Source organism: Metopolophium dirhodum, chromosome 1, assembly GCF_019925205.1.
Source record: "Metopolophium dirhodum isolate CAU chromosome 1, ASM1992520v1, whole genome shotgun sequence".
In the NCBI taxonomy this organism is placed as follows: Eukaryota; Metazoa; Arthropoda; class Insecta; order Hemiptera; family Aphididae; genus Metopolophium; species Metopolophium dirhodum.
Window position 1 is genome coordinate 70,321,919 of NC_083560.1, and position 16,705 is coordinate 70,338,623.

The window sequence follows — 16,705 nt, forward strand, 5'->3', positions numbered from 1 at the left end:
TTTAATACTGAAGATTTTAGTATTTTTTTTTTTTTTGAAAAATTTAAATTAGCCAGTTTGTAAATGTAATTTGTAGAAAAATATTTATGATAAAAACTTTTATTTAGGTACCTATAGGTAATAGTTGACTTTATTAAAATATCAATTTTTTTTTAGATTAAATTAATTTGAAACGTAAAAAGATTTTTCAAAATATTTTTTGGGGGAATTTTCATATATAAGAAATCTTAAATTATTTATTATTCATATAACTATTATAACTATCATATTTTTTGAAGTAAAACTTCTTTCTTGAGGTGTGGGTGGAAAAAAAATCGTAACGAAAAACGAAACGACACGTTTATGTATCACCTTAGTAACGAATAAAAATTACTAATATTATAAGGACTACGCCAACCGCTCAGAATCGTTTTTCGTAAACAATGGTTTATCGTTGTATTCAAATAAAACACATCTATTACAACTACTGTACAGCAGAGCGGTTGCTCCACCTTTTGAAGTAAAACTTCGTTCTTGAGGTGTGGGTGGAAAAAAAATTGTAACAACAAATTAAACGACAGGAAAAATGAAACAACACGTTTGTTTATTTATTTATTTTGCAAGTCATGCACGGCTGCAGCGGCGAGCACGTTTATTGTTATTGTATTGATTTTTCTCACTCTCTCCTTAATTCACTTATAATTTCAAGGGCCCCAATACTTACGAAAGAAGTTTTACTTCCCCAGAGTGTAATGGTGGGCTCACACATTCTCGTTTTTTTTATACCTTTAACTATTATAATTTTTAATTTTTAATTTGTCAGGTCTTTATGTTATACTTTCTATATCAGCTAGGCATGTCATAATAACAATAATGACCACGTATTTTAATGTCACATACGTCGATTTTAATCTATTTAAATCACTGGATTTGGAGATGAAAATACATAATATGATTATGTATATATGTACATTTAGGGCTTTAAACCGTTAAAAAATTAATCGGTTACCGGTTTTATAACGGTCCTGTTGTTAGCGTTAACAAATTACCGGTAATATATTCAAAATTACAGGTTACCTATTTAGTAATAACCGCCTCCAAAAATGTCGGTTACCAGTAACCAATTGAATACCGATTTTCTAAAATTAAATTGTACTACACCTTTGTACCCGTGCCCTATCAGAGACAGACAATGATTTACAGTTGTCTATACGTCGTCTGTTGAGAGTTGAGTCGTGTGTCTTTTATCGTATTTTGATTGATAGTTCATTGGTAACGGTAATCGGTTCTTAACTGGTTCTTAGCTGAAAAATTGCCACTATAACCGGGAATACAAATAGGTTTATAATAACGGTAACCGATTATAGGTACCCCAAAATTCCGGGAAATTACCGGTTTTTACCAAATCGGTTTCAAGCCCTGTATTAATAAGGTATATCACAAAACATAAAATGAAACATGTATGTTTAACTAATTTTAAATTATTTAAATTATAATACAGTGTCCTAGATTTTTGGGTAATTGTAATAAATATTAGATCTTTGGTGAGTAATACTCATTGAATATATTTAATTATATAATTTATTGAAATAGTTTGATTGCTTAAAGTTTAGTATAGTTTCATAGTAATCATCCTAAAAAATTACGTTACGGTTACATCCTGAAAAACAAGTTATTACCTATCAAATTTTGGTTATTACAAAAATGCTATTAACTAGCTTCTGTGGATATCTGCTGTGCTTTTTTAATTCAAAATACTTTTGAATTACGTTTTGTGGATTCACACCGGCTAGGATACAGCTTTATCTGAAACAAAAATAAAGTCAAAAGTACTAATAGACTGAAAATATTTAAGAAAAGGTTAATTTATTTTAAATAGCTATTATTGATATATACTTTTCGAGCAACTTGAGAATAGTAAAATTATTTTATTATACAATTAATTAATTTTAAAGAAGTTTTAAAAAAGCCACTCTGCTGTTCAGTCAATGATAAATCACTGTTTATGATAATAGACGGATTTCCAGTGAAGACAGTCTAATTTTTTAGTAACAAAGGTTACCCAACCAATATTTTAATATAATATGTTTGTATTTTAGGTTCTGTGCGTATAGCGATGATTACAATGAATGTATTAGTTTTAATATAATAATTTATGTTTGAAATAATTCGATATTTAAACGAAGAATAACGGATTTAGTTATTTTGTTATAATTCAAAAATATTTTTCATGGGTATTTGAAACTATTACGTAAATAATTATGTTTGTATAGGTACACCATTACATTTTTAAAACATTTAGATTAATTGCATGCTATTGCCTATTTATACGATGAAGGCAATATAGCATAAACCTACACCTAATTGACTCAATTGAATCAAAAGTTAATAACTATCATAAAATATATTAATATGAAATAAATAAACATACAATAAATAAATATTAATATAATAAATAAAGTATTTACGCCAAAAATTAAGTCAATCTACCACAATAATACAAATAGTAAAATTAATAGGTAACATTAATAATATCAATATCAAAAAACATATCATAAATTAATATATTAGATAATTATATTATAGACTGGCAGATTAGTTTGTCGGAAAATTGGTATAATCGTTGAAAGTCAGGGTTTATCAAACACGTTAGATAAGTACTGTGAGGATTTTAGGGAAGTATTAATCTAATCTACAACGGCAAATGACAATGTCGATAACAATTATTAAAGATATTGTATGGGTTTCATACAATCTAGTGCAACTGCAACGTTCAGCTTATTACCACGGTCCCACAGTTAGTTAAAATGAAAAGCTTTGAAAGAATTGAAAAAATACGTCATAAATCTAATAATTTAACACCTGGGAAAAAAAATATGCTTCACTTCAATACATTGATGAAATATCAAACTATTAATAGTTATAAAGAAATTACAATGGATATTTTTTAAAATACCATAACGAAACTATTGTAACTATTATGAATTTATATTTAATTTAATTTTGTACATATTTTTTGAACCACTGATAATAAAATATTTTATTGTACCTATATTATATTATATTTACTGTACAGTAGGTTACAAGTGAGTCAATGTATAATGGATTGTATTAAGCTTGAATTCAATGATATAATATCATTGTATAAGAAAAACGATTCTATACGGTTTATCAGTCTGGATTTTTTAAATTTTTATTATTTATTATAGCCTTTAAGTTAAATAAATATTATAATATTATAATTTTTTATTCGTTGATACGGTGATAAACAAAGCGTTAGAAATTAAAATCCCATTATAAGCGGTGTTTCGTAATTTTTCAGTAGTTTTTCCCGTGGCATTAAATAACTATTGAGAAAATCGAAAAATGATCTCTTTAAAGTACCATCTTGATCCAATTTTCTAAAAGATAAGGTACTATATGTTGAAATCGAAGCACTCCTTCTGGTAGACATTTTGTATACAGGATATAAAAATAAATAAATAAATAAACACTGTTGTAAAACCACTAGCTTCCTCGTTCCGCTCAGAATCTAAAATATATTTAAAAATGTTCATAGATTTCGAAATAATTAGTATCTTACGTTAAACGGAATAGTCAAATTAACGATGGTTTTTCAGTCAATTTTTTTCGTTTTTTCAATTTCCTTACAGCCACCAGTCACTATATTCCTATATAGGTTGTATCTCCTTAGATCTTGCTTTTCATCCTATATGTCATTACTTCGATTGACTGACGACAAAAGGACAATGCAAAGTGAATAGAGAAGTATAGGTATATAGTTTTAATATTTATATTCATTAAACTGACTTGAGAAATTGACCGAAAAATGCTTTTCGATATTCAAAAGCTGCCCATTGTGGTTCGAAAGCGGGTCGCCTTCGTCGACCGAAAGTTGGTGGCCACCGTTCGAAAACTGCGCATCTTCGCCCAAAAACAATTTGTCGTCATCGCAAATCTCCACGTCATCGCCTGAGTCGTCGAGTTTTTCTTTAAATAAACTATTCCATGCCTGAGCTTCCTTTTTAGCTTCACAGTACAGATTTTTTTCCTTGGGATCTGTCCACTGGTTAAATTCGTTGACCAGGTATCTTGGTTCAAATTTCTTCGATATTGGAAACATTTGAAACAGCCTTTCCGCCCGACAAATGGCCATGTTAAATAAAGCTATTTCTATATCTAGAGCATCAGCATTTTGCTTCCTCGTCTTCCTGGTCAACCATTCGACCACTGCAAAGTGATGGAAACCCTCTTCAAATCGTTCATTTTTCTTGGCTTCCATCCCTTGCGCCACAATCGTTTTGACGAGCAGTCGAATATTCAGTCTTTTTTTCGCTTCTTCTTTTAATTCCAGTAAAGACCAGTTTTCTGGTGGGTTAGGATCCATTTCTGCTACCATAATCTTCGCCTCTAAATCTAATTCATGATGAATATTTTCTGCAGATCTGGCGCATTCACTGAAAGCATTTACTGAGAGCTTGGTTGAACCGACTGCTTTGTACTTGAGGCCCAGCTCGAACTGTATTTCTGCTTTTAGCATCCGTGGAATATTTTCCGGTTCACCTGACGCTTCAAGCAGTTTGTAAGCGTTCTGTAACGTAAGCAGTGCCTTCTGCGGCTTTTGATGGATAGCGATTTGTCTCAGTAGATGCTTTTGGAACATACAGGCCAGTGTCCACACGCTGTATGGCTCTTTGAGAAACCCTTCATATTGATCAACTCCCATTGAGTGGTGTAGGTCTGGCGTTACTAATGGAAATATCAGTCTGTTTGGGCCGTCAGCAACGGTTCGTGCCTTCTTTAGGTAATGCATGGCATCCTCCGTACATCTGTTGCTGCCGTAAAATACACCTGCCGCGTACCAGAACACCGCAGATTCCGGCCTATCATCTTTGCCACCATCACCGTCACGTGTGCGATTGTTCAACATAAGAGCAGTAATCATAATGGCTTCGGCCATCCATAACCATTTGTACTCCGGTGGGTCAAACCATTCTGTTGTGTTAGATTTCTCATACTGACAGACCATAAATACAGCATGTAACATGTCTATCGGCGATTCACTTACTTTCAGCAAATCATGAATGGTTAACAACAGATCTGGTTCTGATAGGATCGATGGACCACATTTGTACGTATGATGTTGGATTTGTCGTCTGTTGTCCATATTCAGTATGAAGTTTGTATATTCTGAATGGAAATTGTTCTCCAACTGATCAATGAAACACTTATCAGCCAGTGTAATAAATTTGTTGCGATCAGTGTTCATCTCGTCACTGAACGATTCTAATGACAGGGGCGGTTTTACTCTTTTACTTTTCAATAGATCACATTTTTTCGTTTTATCGTGTTCCTGTTGCACTCTACTTTTCTCCAGGTACCGGCTCTTGACATGTTTGAATATTGGGTTGATGTTTCGCTTAGGCAGCGTTGGAATGGTTGTTCTTGGAAGGCAATGTTCTAGTGGTTTTTCAACCATTTTATTTTTGATATTTTAAAAATACAAATAATGTTGGTTCAGTATCGTTAATTTTTTTAGAATTGGTTGCCATGCAATAATGTGTTTAAGTTTAATTTTTATCAGCTGAATTAGTTATTAAAACAGTGGAACTGTGTATACAATTAAATTTAATGAAGACTGAAAACACTAATATTATATTAATTCGTTTATTATTTATTACAGTTCAGTTAATAACAATGATATAATATAAACTATTATAACAATTAATAATTTATTAAATGCAATTTTTTAACATAATATATATGTTTTACTGTCAGAAATCTCATTTTTCGATGATCATTACAGTATTTTTTCTACTATAAAAAATCAGGCACAAAAAAAAAGAATAAATAAATAAAATAAACATGAAACACACATCATAAAATAAATACATTCTTCGCTCTGCTGAGAATCTAAAATAAACATTTTCTTCGTGTATAATATTATCATGAATAATTACCTCATTACGAAAATTTTTTATTTTTATTAGATAAAAAAATATTTTCAAGCTTTATTACGTTAATCCAATAAGTAATATATTATATGCAATAATGATACTAACTTTTTGTTTGAAAGAGGTGACATTGCAACTAAGTAAAATTTGAGGGCAGGTATCGGGATGCAGAGAAATTATGATATTACTTATTTGTATTTATCTTAATTTACCAAAGACTAAACCAGTTTTGATGATCCGTTATAGGCTAGTTTAAAGTTACTCGAAGGCTCGAATTAGGGCAAAGTTTGTTTGGATGATGTTTATATCATTAGTAATATATAACCTATAGACATATTATCTGAGAGGTAAAAATAACCCGTTTGAATTACGGGTTTGGTCGAGTAATCACGTGCCAAATACGTGGTGAATATGTGCTACGTAATGGCGCAAGAAAAATGTGGGAAATCCAAATATTAGGCTTCTCGTTTTTCGTTGGGGTGAGATTGATGATGTTCATTGTTCATGTATATGTTTCATTATTGCTTTATTATCAACGGTCACGAGTAATGACCAAACTATAATTTAAAATATATATAATATAATATAATCATTAATATTTATAATTTTTAAATACTGAGCACAGTAAGAAAGCTATAAGTTTAAGTTTGTACAATGCTCAATGATGTATTTTATTTCATTCAATAGGTAATTGTATTATTTATGGAGTTATTTTTATGTGTAATTATATAATCTTTTTTATACAATTTACTTTATATTAGATAGGCACGTATAAAATATCCACACTACCAACCAACAATAGTTTAAACGTGCATTTATATTAGTTAAGTAGAGGGGTTTATTCTAAATAAATTGGACAATAGAAAAAAAGTTAAAAATAATATTAAATGATAATATCAAAAATCAGTTTCTTTGAATCTCTGAAAATCAGGTTGAATAAAAAATGCAGTAGGAAGAGCTTTGATATTAGAAACATGAATACAGAATTCACACTGTGAAAAACAGAGTGTTAGGAGCTATAGTTTAAATTTTAAACCAATATGGCATAGACTGGTGTACATTAGACAACAGCATACAAGTACGAAATAAAATTACCGTTAACTTTTGTAATAGACTAAAGATACAGTATATCTATAACTTTTTAATATTCATGCGCTATGCACGTGGCTTGATGTTAAAGACATTTACAAATAATTGAAAAATATTTCTTCAAATTTCCATTATTGAAACATTTAATTAATAAATTCTTTATGCAACCCAGGATTAATATGGAACAATCGACAAAAACTTAAATTACATTGTTATAGTATATAAAAACTAGAATAAAATTCAGTACAAAAATTATCACAAATACAACTACAGACCTACAGTATTTTCATAACTTGTAAGCGTAATATATGTTGTAAAATATTGAAATTATTAAATACTACCCAGCCACTAATATTTAATTCTAAAATCCTACTTTAAAGACCGCTTTTTTCAGTGCGGATACTTCACCTAATGCACCTCAAGGCGCAGTTACCGCCCCCTACGTTTCAACATATTCATCTCGGATTATCCGAAATCGAACCAATTGCTAGTCGGTGACTTTTCCAATGACAAAGCTATTAAAGCCATCAGTGCTGATCCCTATCCAACCTCCCTTTACGTTCAAAATCACATCAAGCTTCTTGAAACCTGGTATAGAGAACGGGGAGTTTAAATTAATGAGAACAAGACCCATCTGGACGCATGGAATCCAACTCTGGGGCGCAGCAACAATTTATACCAACCGTATTGAAAACATTCTGTCAAAAATCTTTCATACTATTTCAAAAGCTCCATTTTACGTCTCAAATAAATCCCTCCACATAGATTTAAAAATATTTATAGTCACGGAATTAGCCTAACTAAATAAGAAGCGCTTCAATAACCAATTTAATCATGTACGTGCAGACTCATATAAGTTAGCTATAACTATCTATTAGTACGGGGTGCCGCCATTGGGTGACTTCCCCTTCCCGTCAATCAAATCACATCAAATTTACTTATTGTAAATATACATTTTTGTTCAATAAAAATAAAATAAACTATCTATTGATGAAGTACCTTCGCTCTATGTTTCCTGTGTGAACTTATATTATATTAATTAAGTTCATTAATGTAACAGATTTTATATGGATAAAATATATTGTAATATCCACATCCATGCATCATTCTATAGGTATAATTATCCACTATACTCAAGCCCGGACTAGGGGGGCCAGGAAATGGTCCTGGAGCCAATTGATTTTAAGGGCCCTTCATTATTCCTGAAACATATTTTTTTAATGCAATCAAATTATTGTTTTAATAGATAGGTGAAGTAGATAATTTATTGATAATTTTATATAATAAAACATGAGTTCGGGGGCGCGTCCCGGTTAGGTTAGGTTCACTTACTCAAAGTTTCGAGTTTTAACAGACTATCAACGTGAGACTAAGAGGCGTGACCCGTATAATTTTAAATTAACGATATCGTCTTTTTAATAGCTAGTGATTTTATAAAATGTGTTGTGTTATATTCAGAATAATTTTATACTCTATTTAAAGCTTAAAAAGTAATAAAACAAGCAGTGGCTTACAAATCTGGCAATACAAATATTTTGTAATCGATCATAAACAGAATAGCATAGAAACCAAATAATTGTATGAAAAACAAATATGTTTTAAATAAATTATTTACTAATAGAAGCAGACTGATGATTAACCAGCGGACAAATGGAGAAGAAACCTTAACCGTGCAGCCGTGCAATGACGTACATGAAGTGCCCCCCCATTTTCACCTATCGACTCCGGACAAATTGTAAACAATTGTAAATCCATTGTAAATAATTGTAAATTAATTCCCTGAATTTATAAATCACCTGAAAACTTAGAAATAAAAAAATAAAATGAGGGAGCCAAGTTCACGTAGCCCCCCCCCCCCCCCACTTTGACCTATCGACTCCGGACAAAATTGTAAACAATTTGTAAATCCATTGTAAATAATTGTAAATTCATTCTCCGAATTTGTAAATCACCTGAAAACGAAGAAATCAAAAAACAAAACGGGGGGGGGGGGGGGGCTAAGTTTACCATTCCCAAATATAAAACAGATTAAATGAAATAAAATGAATAAAAAGTTAGACAGTCGCAAAAAAATAAAATAAAAAATAAATTGTTGATATTTAAAAAAAAAAAACAAATACAACTAGGTAGTAAAGAAAAAATAGAATAGATAGACTGACTTGGACTATTTGATTTGGTCCATTACAAATAATAAATAATTATAAATTTTGGTTTTAAATTTTCTAAATTATTACGGATTTTAGGAAATTAAAATATTTGGGATGTTCATATTTCCTAAATTACTTGGAACCTCCACTTTATAACATAATTGTTAATCACTTTTTAAATGAAAGCATTTATTTATTGATACTATTGACAATGCGTATTGGTATGAGCGTGATTTGTCACCCCGACTTTATCACCAAAACTAGTACCATCTTTTTGCAAATTAATTGCAACAAATTGCAACATTGATTAAAAACTTTGCAAAATATTTTTCACGCCAGTAGTCATAAAATTCACTCGGAGTGTCAAATTCACATTGCACCCTGACTTTGTCGTATCGTCTCCAAACTAGTGCCATAATTTTGCAAATTAATTGCAACAATTTGGAACACTGATTAAGAAATTTGCAAAACATTTTTCATGCCAGTAGAAATAAAATTCGCTAATATTTTCAAATTGGTTTTCAGAATTTGCAAATGAATTTCCTGTCCAGTATAAAAAATAAAAGACAAGGGCGGGCCAACCTCACGCAGCCTCTCTATATGTGGCCAGAGGTTACAAGATATAACATTATTTTGCTGATAATTTGCAAACATTTGCAAATCAGTTTTTAGAATTTTCAAATAAAATTCCTTTTATTTACTATATGTTCCTACCTAATATGAGTTATGGAATTATAAAGCTCATGAATGTTTAGTATAAATATGTTTTTATTACTTATAGATTTCTTATACAATATGAAATTTCAATAAAAATAGCTAAGATGAATAAAAAACCCCGGTTTATATAAAAAAATGTACCTATATTTGAATTAAAATTACGAATTTCAAAATGTTACCAATAATATGCGTCCCCGTGAACTTGGCCCACGCACTTGACCCGAAAAATAGCAAATAATTAGCAAGTAATAGCAAGTTATTTTTCGAAATTAGCAAGTCATTTTAACATTTTATATGATCAATTTTTAATTATGTTGTCCAAGTTCAGGTAGTCTAAAACTATGTCGAAAAAGCAAATAATTAGCAACTAATCATAACGTGTGGTTGGATTGTTCAGACTTCATATCATAATTTTCTTATTTACTCTTTAGTACATAATTTTGAGTAATATAATATTTATGAATAAATTAATAAATTCTGGAATAATGCACATGAAAAGTGTTATATTTATTATTTTTACTTATGAGGGGGGCTGATGTCAAACAAATTCTGATTCGTATCAAACAAATTCAAACAAATAACGTACTAAATATTGGCAAAAGAAAATTCACGAAAATTGATATGTGGGGGGGGGGGGGGGGGCTGGGGAAACGTACGTATAAAAATTGATATTTAGTAAAAATAGGATATTAATAAAAGAAGCCTTGTTAAATTAAAATAGATAAAAAAAATCTAAAAAGGAAAAAAAACCAGCTGAATAAAAATTTATATTTAATAAAAAATACAAAATAAAAATAAAAAATCTATATTTAATAAGTAGTCTTTTTGATAAAAAAATTTATAATTATTAAAAATTTGTGTAAAAAATCGATATAACATTTATTAAATAAATGTAAATAAAAAATCATTGTTTGATTTAAAATTCATATTTTACAAAATCTATATTTAATAAAATATTTATAATACAGAAAAATACAATTTAAGAGGTACTTTATCACAAGAGTAGTAGTCAAACACACGCAGTATGGTGCCTACTGTGTACAAATTTTAAACCACAAAATAACACATAATAATTAAATGTTTAAAGGGAAAAACAATTTGAATTTTCAAACCATTTCACCAGAAAATCTTTTATTTTTTTTTGATCTGACGTGCGCTATATTTGTGAAATCTAACCAGTGTCAAAACATTTTATGTTTGCGCCAAAATAACGTATAATATTCACAAAAAAATTGTAATTACCAAATTTCATACTTATAAAGAATTATTTTGTTAAAAAAAGGGTGACTCTCAAATTCTCTCAATAGATTTACAAAATATTAGTGAAGATTTTGATTAGCCACTTAAATGTGCGTGGGACTACTTCACCTACGTCATGCTTCAATACCATTTTTACTTAATTATTTTACTCTAATTTCAAAATATTTCGTTTTTTTTTTTACTCGTAGAATAAAATAAAATTTGGCAGAAGGCCATTAGTAGATCCTGAGATAGTATACAAAGTTTCACTTGAAAAAAATTCTGAGATTTTTAATTCTAATGGGACGATCAAACCAATATCCAACGAAATCTGGACTAAACTATCCATTGAACTTCAAGAAAAAATACCTGCTAATTCGCTGTACATTATTGTTTATCAAGATAGACATGACTGGCAGACTAGATTGAAAAATATACTTGGACTCGAACCCTCAGTACAGCAATCAGCGCCAATAGAAGATTCTTCAGATACTGATGTTTCGTTTCAAGCATGCAACAAAACTAAACAGTTATTTAAAATTACTATACCTTTGATACATTTTTAACAATATGACCTGTAACACAAACCTATAAAGATAAAACTCGAGAAAGTAGAGCCTATGAAGTACTTAAGCCTCATATGTGGGCAGATGTTGTAAATGATTTATTTTTAAAAGAACATAAGCTGCCATGCAATTTTACATACAAGCGCGTGAAAGTTTCTCGAGATACTTCTAGAAGTGAAAAATATATTTCTTTTGGGGCAAATTGCAAGGATTGTGGATCAGAACTTGAAGGATGGGCAGATTTGAAACCAAAATATGGAGAATTACTTTTTATAAATATTCTTACAGAAGATACAAAAGGTACAGAATCAAGCCATACAACAAAAAGACAGTTGAAAGGTTATAAATGGAAAAGGGTAGGTGAAGAGCTTTCAACTAATGTCGGTTTCAATTGGAGAAGAAAAAATGTTGCTGATTTGGAATTCGGACGTATTTCACCTGCTAATTTATATAACCTTAATGTGTTGAGTAACACAAAACAACAGTTCAAAGATGCAACAATGGGAATTACAGAAAGGTGTCCTATACAATCATTGATGTAATTCAAACATAATTCCAATCATGCTGGATGGATTCATAATTTAGGTATGGCCCCTTTCTTTGTATATTATTGGTCTAATCATCAATTGATTATATATAAAGATGTATGTAAGACTTACTGTCGGTTATCTATTGACGCGACTGGAGGTTTGGTGAAAAAAATGAAGAAATCTAGCCATGATATTGCATCAAACAATATTTTTTTATATGAAATTGTTATTAAGTCTGAGAAGATATGTAGGTACATGCATTCTATTTTTACACAAACATACCACATAACTGCCATCATGTTTCATCAGAATTGATGTCGCACACTTAATTAAAATTTTTTGTTGAATTAAATGTTTGGTCGGGCAACATAAAAAACATTTAAAAGAATTTTACGTCAGATGTTTAAGGTTATTAATAGAATCCGTGACTCTTGAAGAATTTAAAACCATTTTAATTAATTTGTTAACTGTGGCATTAAGTGAAATCGATGGGTGGATAGATACTGACAACACAAACAAAACTCATTCAGAAAAAAGGTGGGTAAGTGGATGTCGCTCTGGTGTACAGTAGGTTACAAGTGGGTCACTTTAATGTATGGTGTTGATAGTACTAACAAATCAAAAAGAACAAGACCCACAAAATACATGCAGGCAAATAAGGAAATAGAAAAATTATTTATCAAACGATGTACAAGATCAAACTTGAATTGTGTATTAAAAAATGGTAGTTTCTTCAGTTATAATTGAAAAGGTACCTCGTAAATAATACTTGTGCTTTTGACTCTGTAGCTGTTATAATTTCTAAAGCATATTTAGACAATCCTAAATATAAAACATTCATTTAAAGATAATAAGCACCAATTTTTAAATTTTTGTAAGACCTTGGCTATTTATGGATAGTAAAAATTACTGTATAAAGATCGTTTAAAAATTCTTCAGACTATATTTGAAGAAAATTGTGGTGTACCTGGTATCAAATTAATTAACACCGAGTATAATGTTACATTTATAGTGTTAGAACTATTAAAAGATTTGCCATCAGCTTGTGTACATTTTGCATGTACAAATACAAGGTATTAAATACCAAAAACTTCGTACAATTATATTGCAACAACAAGATCTTATTAATATTAGAAATTTGGAAAAAGCAATAGTACATTACGTTGAAAAAAAAAACTTCCCATGTCGAAAACCTTCTTGTGATAGACAAGCTTCCACAAAAAAGAATTTGCATGATCATTTATTCATAGAAGCTGACCAAGTAGACGACATATGCAATATGTTCTTCCAAAGTAGCAATTTGACGAAACATCGACGCACACACACTGGTGAAAAACCGTACTCGTGTGATGTATGCAACAAGTCATAGCAGGTCCCTTAGATCATACACCTTTGATCAATACAATAAGCATTGCCACTTGGTTATATAAGTTGTTAAAGTGTTATTTATTTCAGTCAGTTATTTCTTAATACTATATTTCTAATTTGTGTTATAAAAAAATAAATACAATATTTCAAATTGTTTTCAATTCTCCATTTAAAATATTAAATATAAACATTTTATATTTTGGACTTAAAAAATATTGTCAAGATAAAAATATTTGTTAGCCCATCCAGGGAATGTCCCTAATATGAACTAGTCAATGTTTAACAGATCAGTGTTTCAAAATGATAATTTGAGGCATGACATTAATGCAGTGTTCTTATAAATTTTTTTTAAAAATTAGTCAACATTTTATTTTCACTTACAGCCGCTTATCGCCGTGTCCGAAATCAACTGTAGGTGGATTTCCTACCTGTTATGCTGTAGTATATTGTCCACGATCTGACGAAGTTGGATTGCCTAGGTACCTAGGTGACTAAGTTGAACGTATTGCTAGACGCTCAAACACGGTTTCCAGATTTATGTTTTTCGACTTTCTTAAAAGCAAAATACTGGACCGGAGGGCTAGTTATAAAATAAAAATGTTCTTAATTTTATACCACGAAAAATTATTAAATGATAATACGTTTTGAATTATTGGTATTCTAACAATTTATAACAATATTATATATGATGAAGTCACAAATGTCTATATACAAATCTACCCCGACAGCACCCTTATTTTTTTTTAGAACACAAAGGCTGATGTACAGATTGGTGCTGCGTTCAACAATTGACTCTGGACAACGGACATTAGAAGTTGCCGTTTTTTCTGTTTTGGTCCTCCTATTAATCTAAAGCTGGCTTTACACGATGATAGAAACCCCCCCCCCATCTATATCCCCGCCCCAACAGCCGTATATTTTTTTAACTATTTCATATGCGTATTACAATTTAATATTTTTTTACCAACAATATCATGGATAACTATTAACTTAGCTAATAGTGACACATCTCATTCAAAATAGAGTCGTTTAAATAAATATTTTAAAGAAACATCACGGGCCGTGATGACAGGCCGTACAGATAAGCTTATATTATAAGTATAACAAGTGTACAAATCAAAAATGTACAGGTTAATAAAAAATAAATTTTAAAAAGAAAAAGATTTATTCTTGTTGGCGATGCACAATATCCTATAAATTGACTAGTTACAGAAGTAGTTAGTAGTGTAAAACGGTAAAGAGAATGGATAGAGATCATGGACTGAAACTTGAAAATATTGTGTTTTGAAATGTTTGGTAAATTATTATGGTTTTTTTTGTTTTTTTTTATTAGGTAACCCGCGGCAACATAGGCCATTGGGTGTGGGGAGGGCACTGTAGGTTTTTTTATATTGGGTAGGTTGATACACGTGTGTTGTGTTTGACAGAATTTTTAATGGGGCACCCGTAGGTTTCTGCCGTGCCCCGGGGTGGGGGGATGGCGGCACTTGTTCTCCGGACACCGTGACTTGCACGGAGAAAAATGCCGCCCAGTGGTCGAGGATCGAACTCGGACCGGCTGTGCCGAATCCGTCGCGTTAGACCGCTCGGCCACCTCGTCCCCCTATTATGGTTTTATAATGACTATTAAAGTATGAATGTCGAAAAGCTTAGTTTTTGGTTGCATTATTTTACTTTTGATATTCATATGATATACCAAATACAGCTTACTAGGTACTGACTACTAAAATGGTAAAATACATAATAACACAAAATTTGTAAATAGTATAACTATGGGGGGGTGTGGGGAGCAGAGCCCCCACTATTGAATTCTAGTAAATTTTCAGAACCCACCCCATAGAAAATTCCTGAGAACGCCACTGTGTATAATATGTGAATATGTGAATATGTGATACTTTATAATATTGGTAACACGTTTAGCATTTTAAAGAAATTAATAATTAGAAATTTCCTACTCGTTCTGGTCAGATGAGGCCTATACACGTTAGCAATCTCCTACTCGACCTCTGATGGTGTAATTTTGGTCAGTGAGTAAACTTACTCACACATCTACACGCATTGCATGCGTGTTTCAGTGTTTGTGTATAAATATAATACATATACATGAATGCAGAGTGAAATAGAATGGAGGTGGGTGAGTTTTGGAGAGGAAAGGAGGGAGAGAGCCGTTAATTTATAATGGCTGACCCCTCGGCCGGACCGCGTATAATTATTTAAAGTGATACAATTTAGTTAAACATTCCGTTCTATTAATGAGGTTCAGCCTGTAAATCAGTTAATGACAGTCAGAGAGAGGTCCGTGGCTCTAACTGGACAGGGGGCGCATATGTGTCGCTGGGCACACCACACACGCTCCGCACACACACATACATATTATGTATGTGTAAATATTAATGTATATGTATTAGCTATTTATTATTACTAAACGACTGTACAAACGGTGAACAATTGTGTACAGCTCTAATATAGGTACGTATATTATGCATGATTAAATATATTATATACATACACCTTGGTAGTTCCCAGCGTGTTTGTTACAGGCGTCATGGTTCACACTTTGCACACACTAGTATTATCATTATGACTACTCTATATACATGTTGTAGAACCCGGTCAAAACTACTGCATGTATATATATATATAAATAAATATAATATATTGTATACCTATTATACCTATATAAGCGCGTTGTGCGTGAGGGTGATGGTCATTCGATCAGCATCAGGTCATATGGTAGGATTATGGTGGGACGATGCAGGTCCTTACAAACTATTTGAGTACACGATAAATGATACCGTGTGTTCACGGCCTACTGTAGAAGAGGGGAAAGCAAAGGGGTGGGTACACACACACTCACACAAACATTGAATTGGACCTAGGGGACAACACCGACAATATACACGCATAAGCACCGTTCACTATTTTAACAGGTTGACTGCCATGTGTACATTTTTTTGTACACGACTAATTCTCCATACATGTATATGCAAATATTTTTATACTGTCCAACAAATTGTAATTGATAATTTGCAAAAACTTCTTTTTTTTATAATTTTGTTTTTTTGTTTGTTACTTACTAGGCCTTTTCTAGTTAATATTTTAAAAATCTATGTTGT

General features: G+C 31.1%; 2 protein-coding genes across 2 annotated transcripts; one reads left to right on the forward strand and one right to left on the reverse strand.

The window, feature by feature from the left end:
- Nucleotides 1-3,688: 3,688 nt before the first annotated feature.
- LOC132941145 (uncharacterized) lies at nt 3,689-5,458 on the reverse strand. The gene is made up of 2 exons (XM_061009076.1): nt 3,790-5,458; nt 3,689-3,711 (listed from the first exon to the last, which is right to left on the reverse strand). Exons 1-2 carry the CDS (start codon nt 5,456-5,458, stop codon nt 3,689-3,691), a joined length of 1,692 nt encoding a protein of 563 aa, XP_060865059.1.
- Nucleotides 5,459-12,942: 7,484 nt separating this feature from the next.
- Nucleotides 12,943-13,590, forward strand: LOC132941152 (zinc finger protein 85-like). The gene is made up of 3 exons (XM_061009090.1): nt 12,943-12,972; nt 13,161-13,294; nt 13,356-13,590. Exons 1-3 carry the CDS (start codon nt 12,943-12,945, stop codon nt 13,588-13,590), a joined length of 399 nt encoding a protein of 132 aa, XP_060865073.1.
- The last annotated feature ends 3,115 nt before the right edge of the window (nt 13,591-16,705 follow it).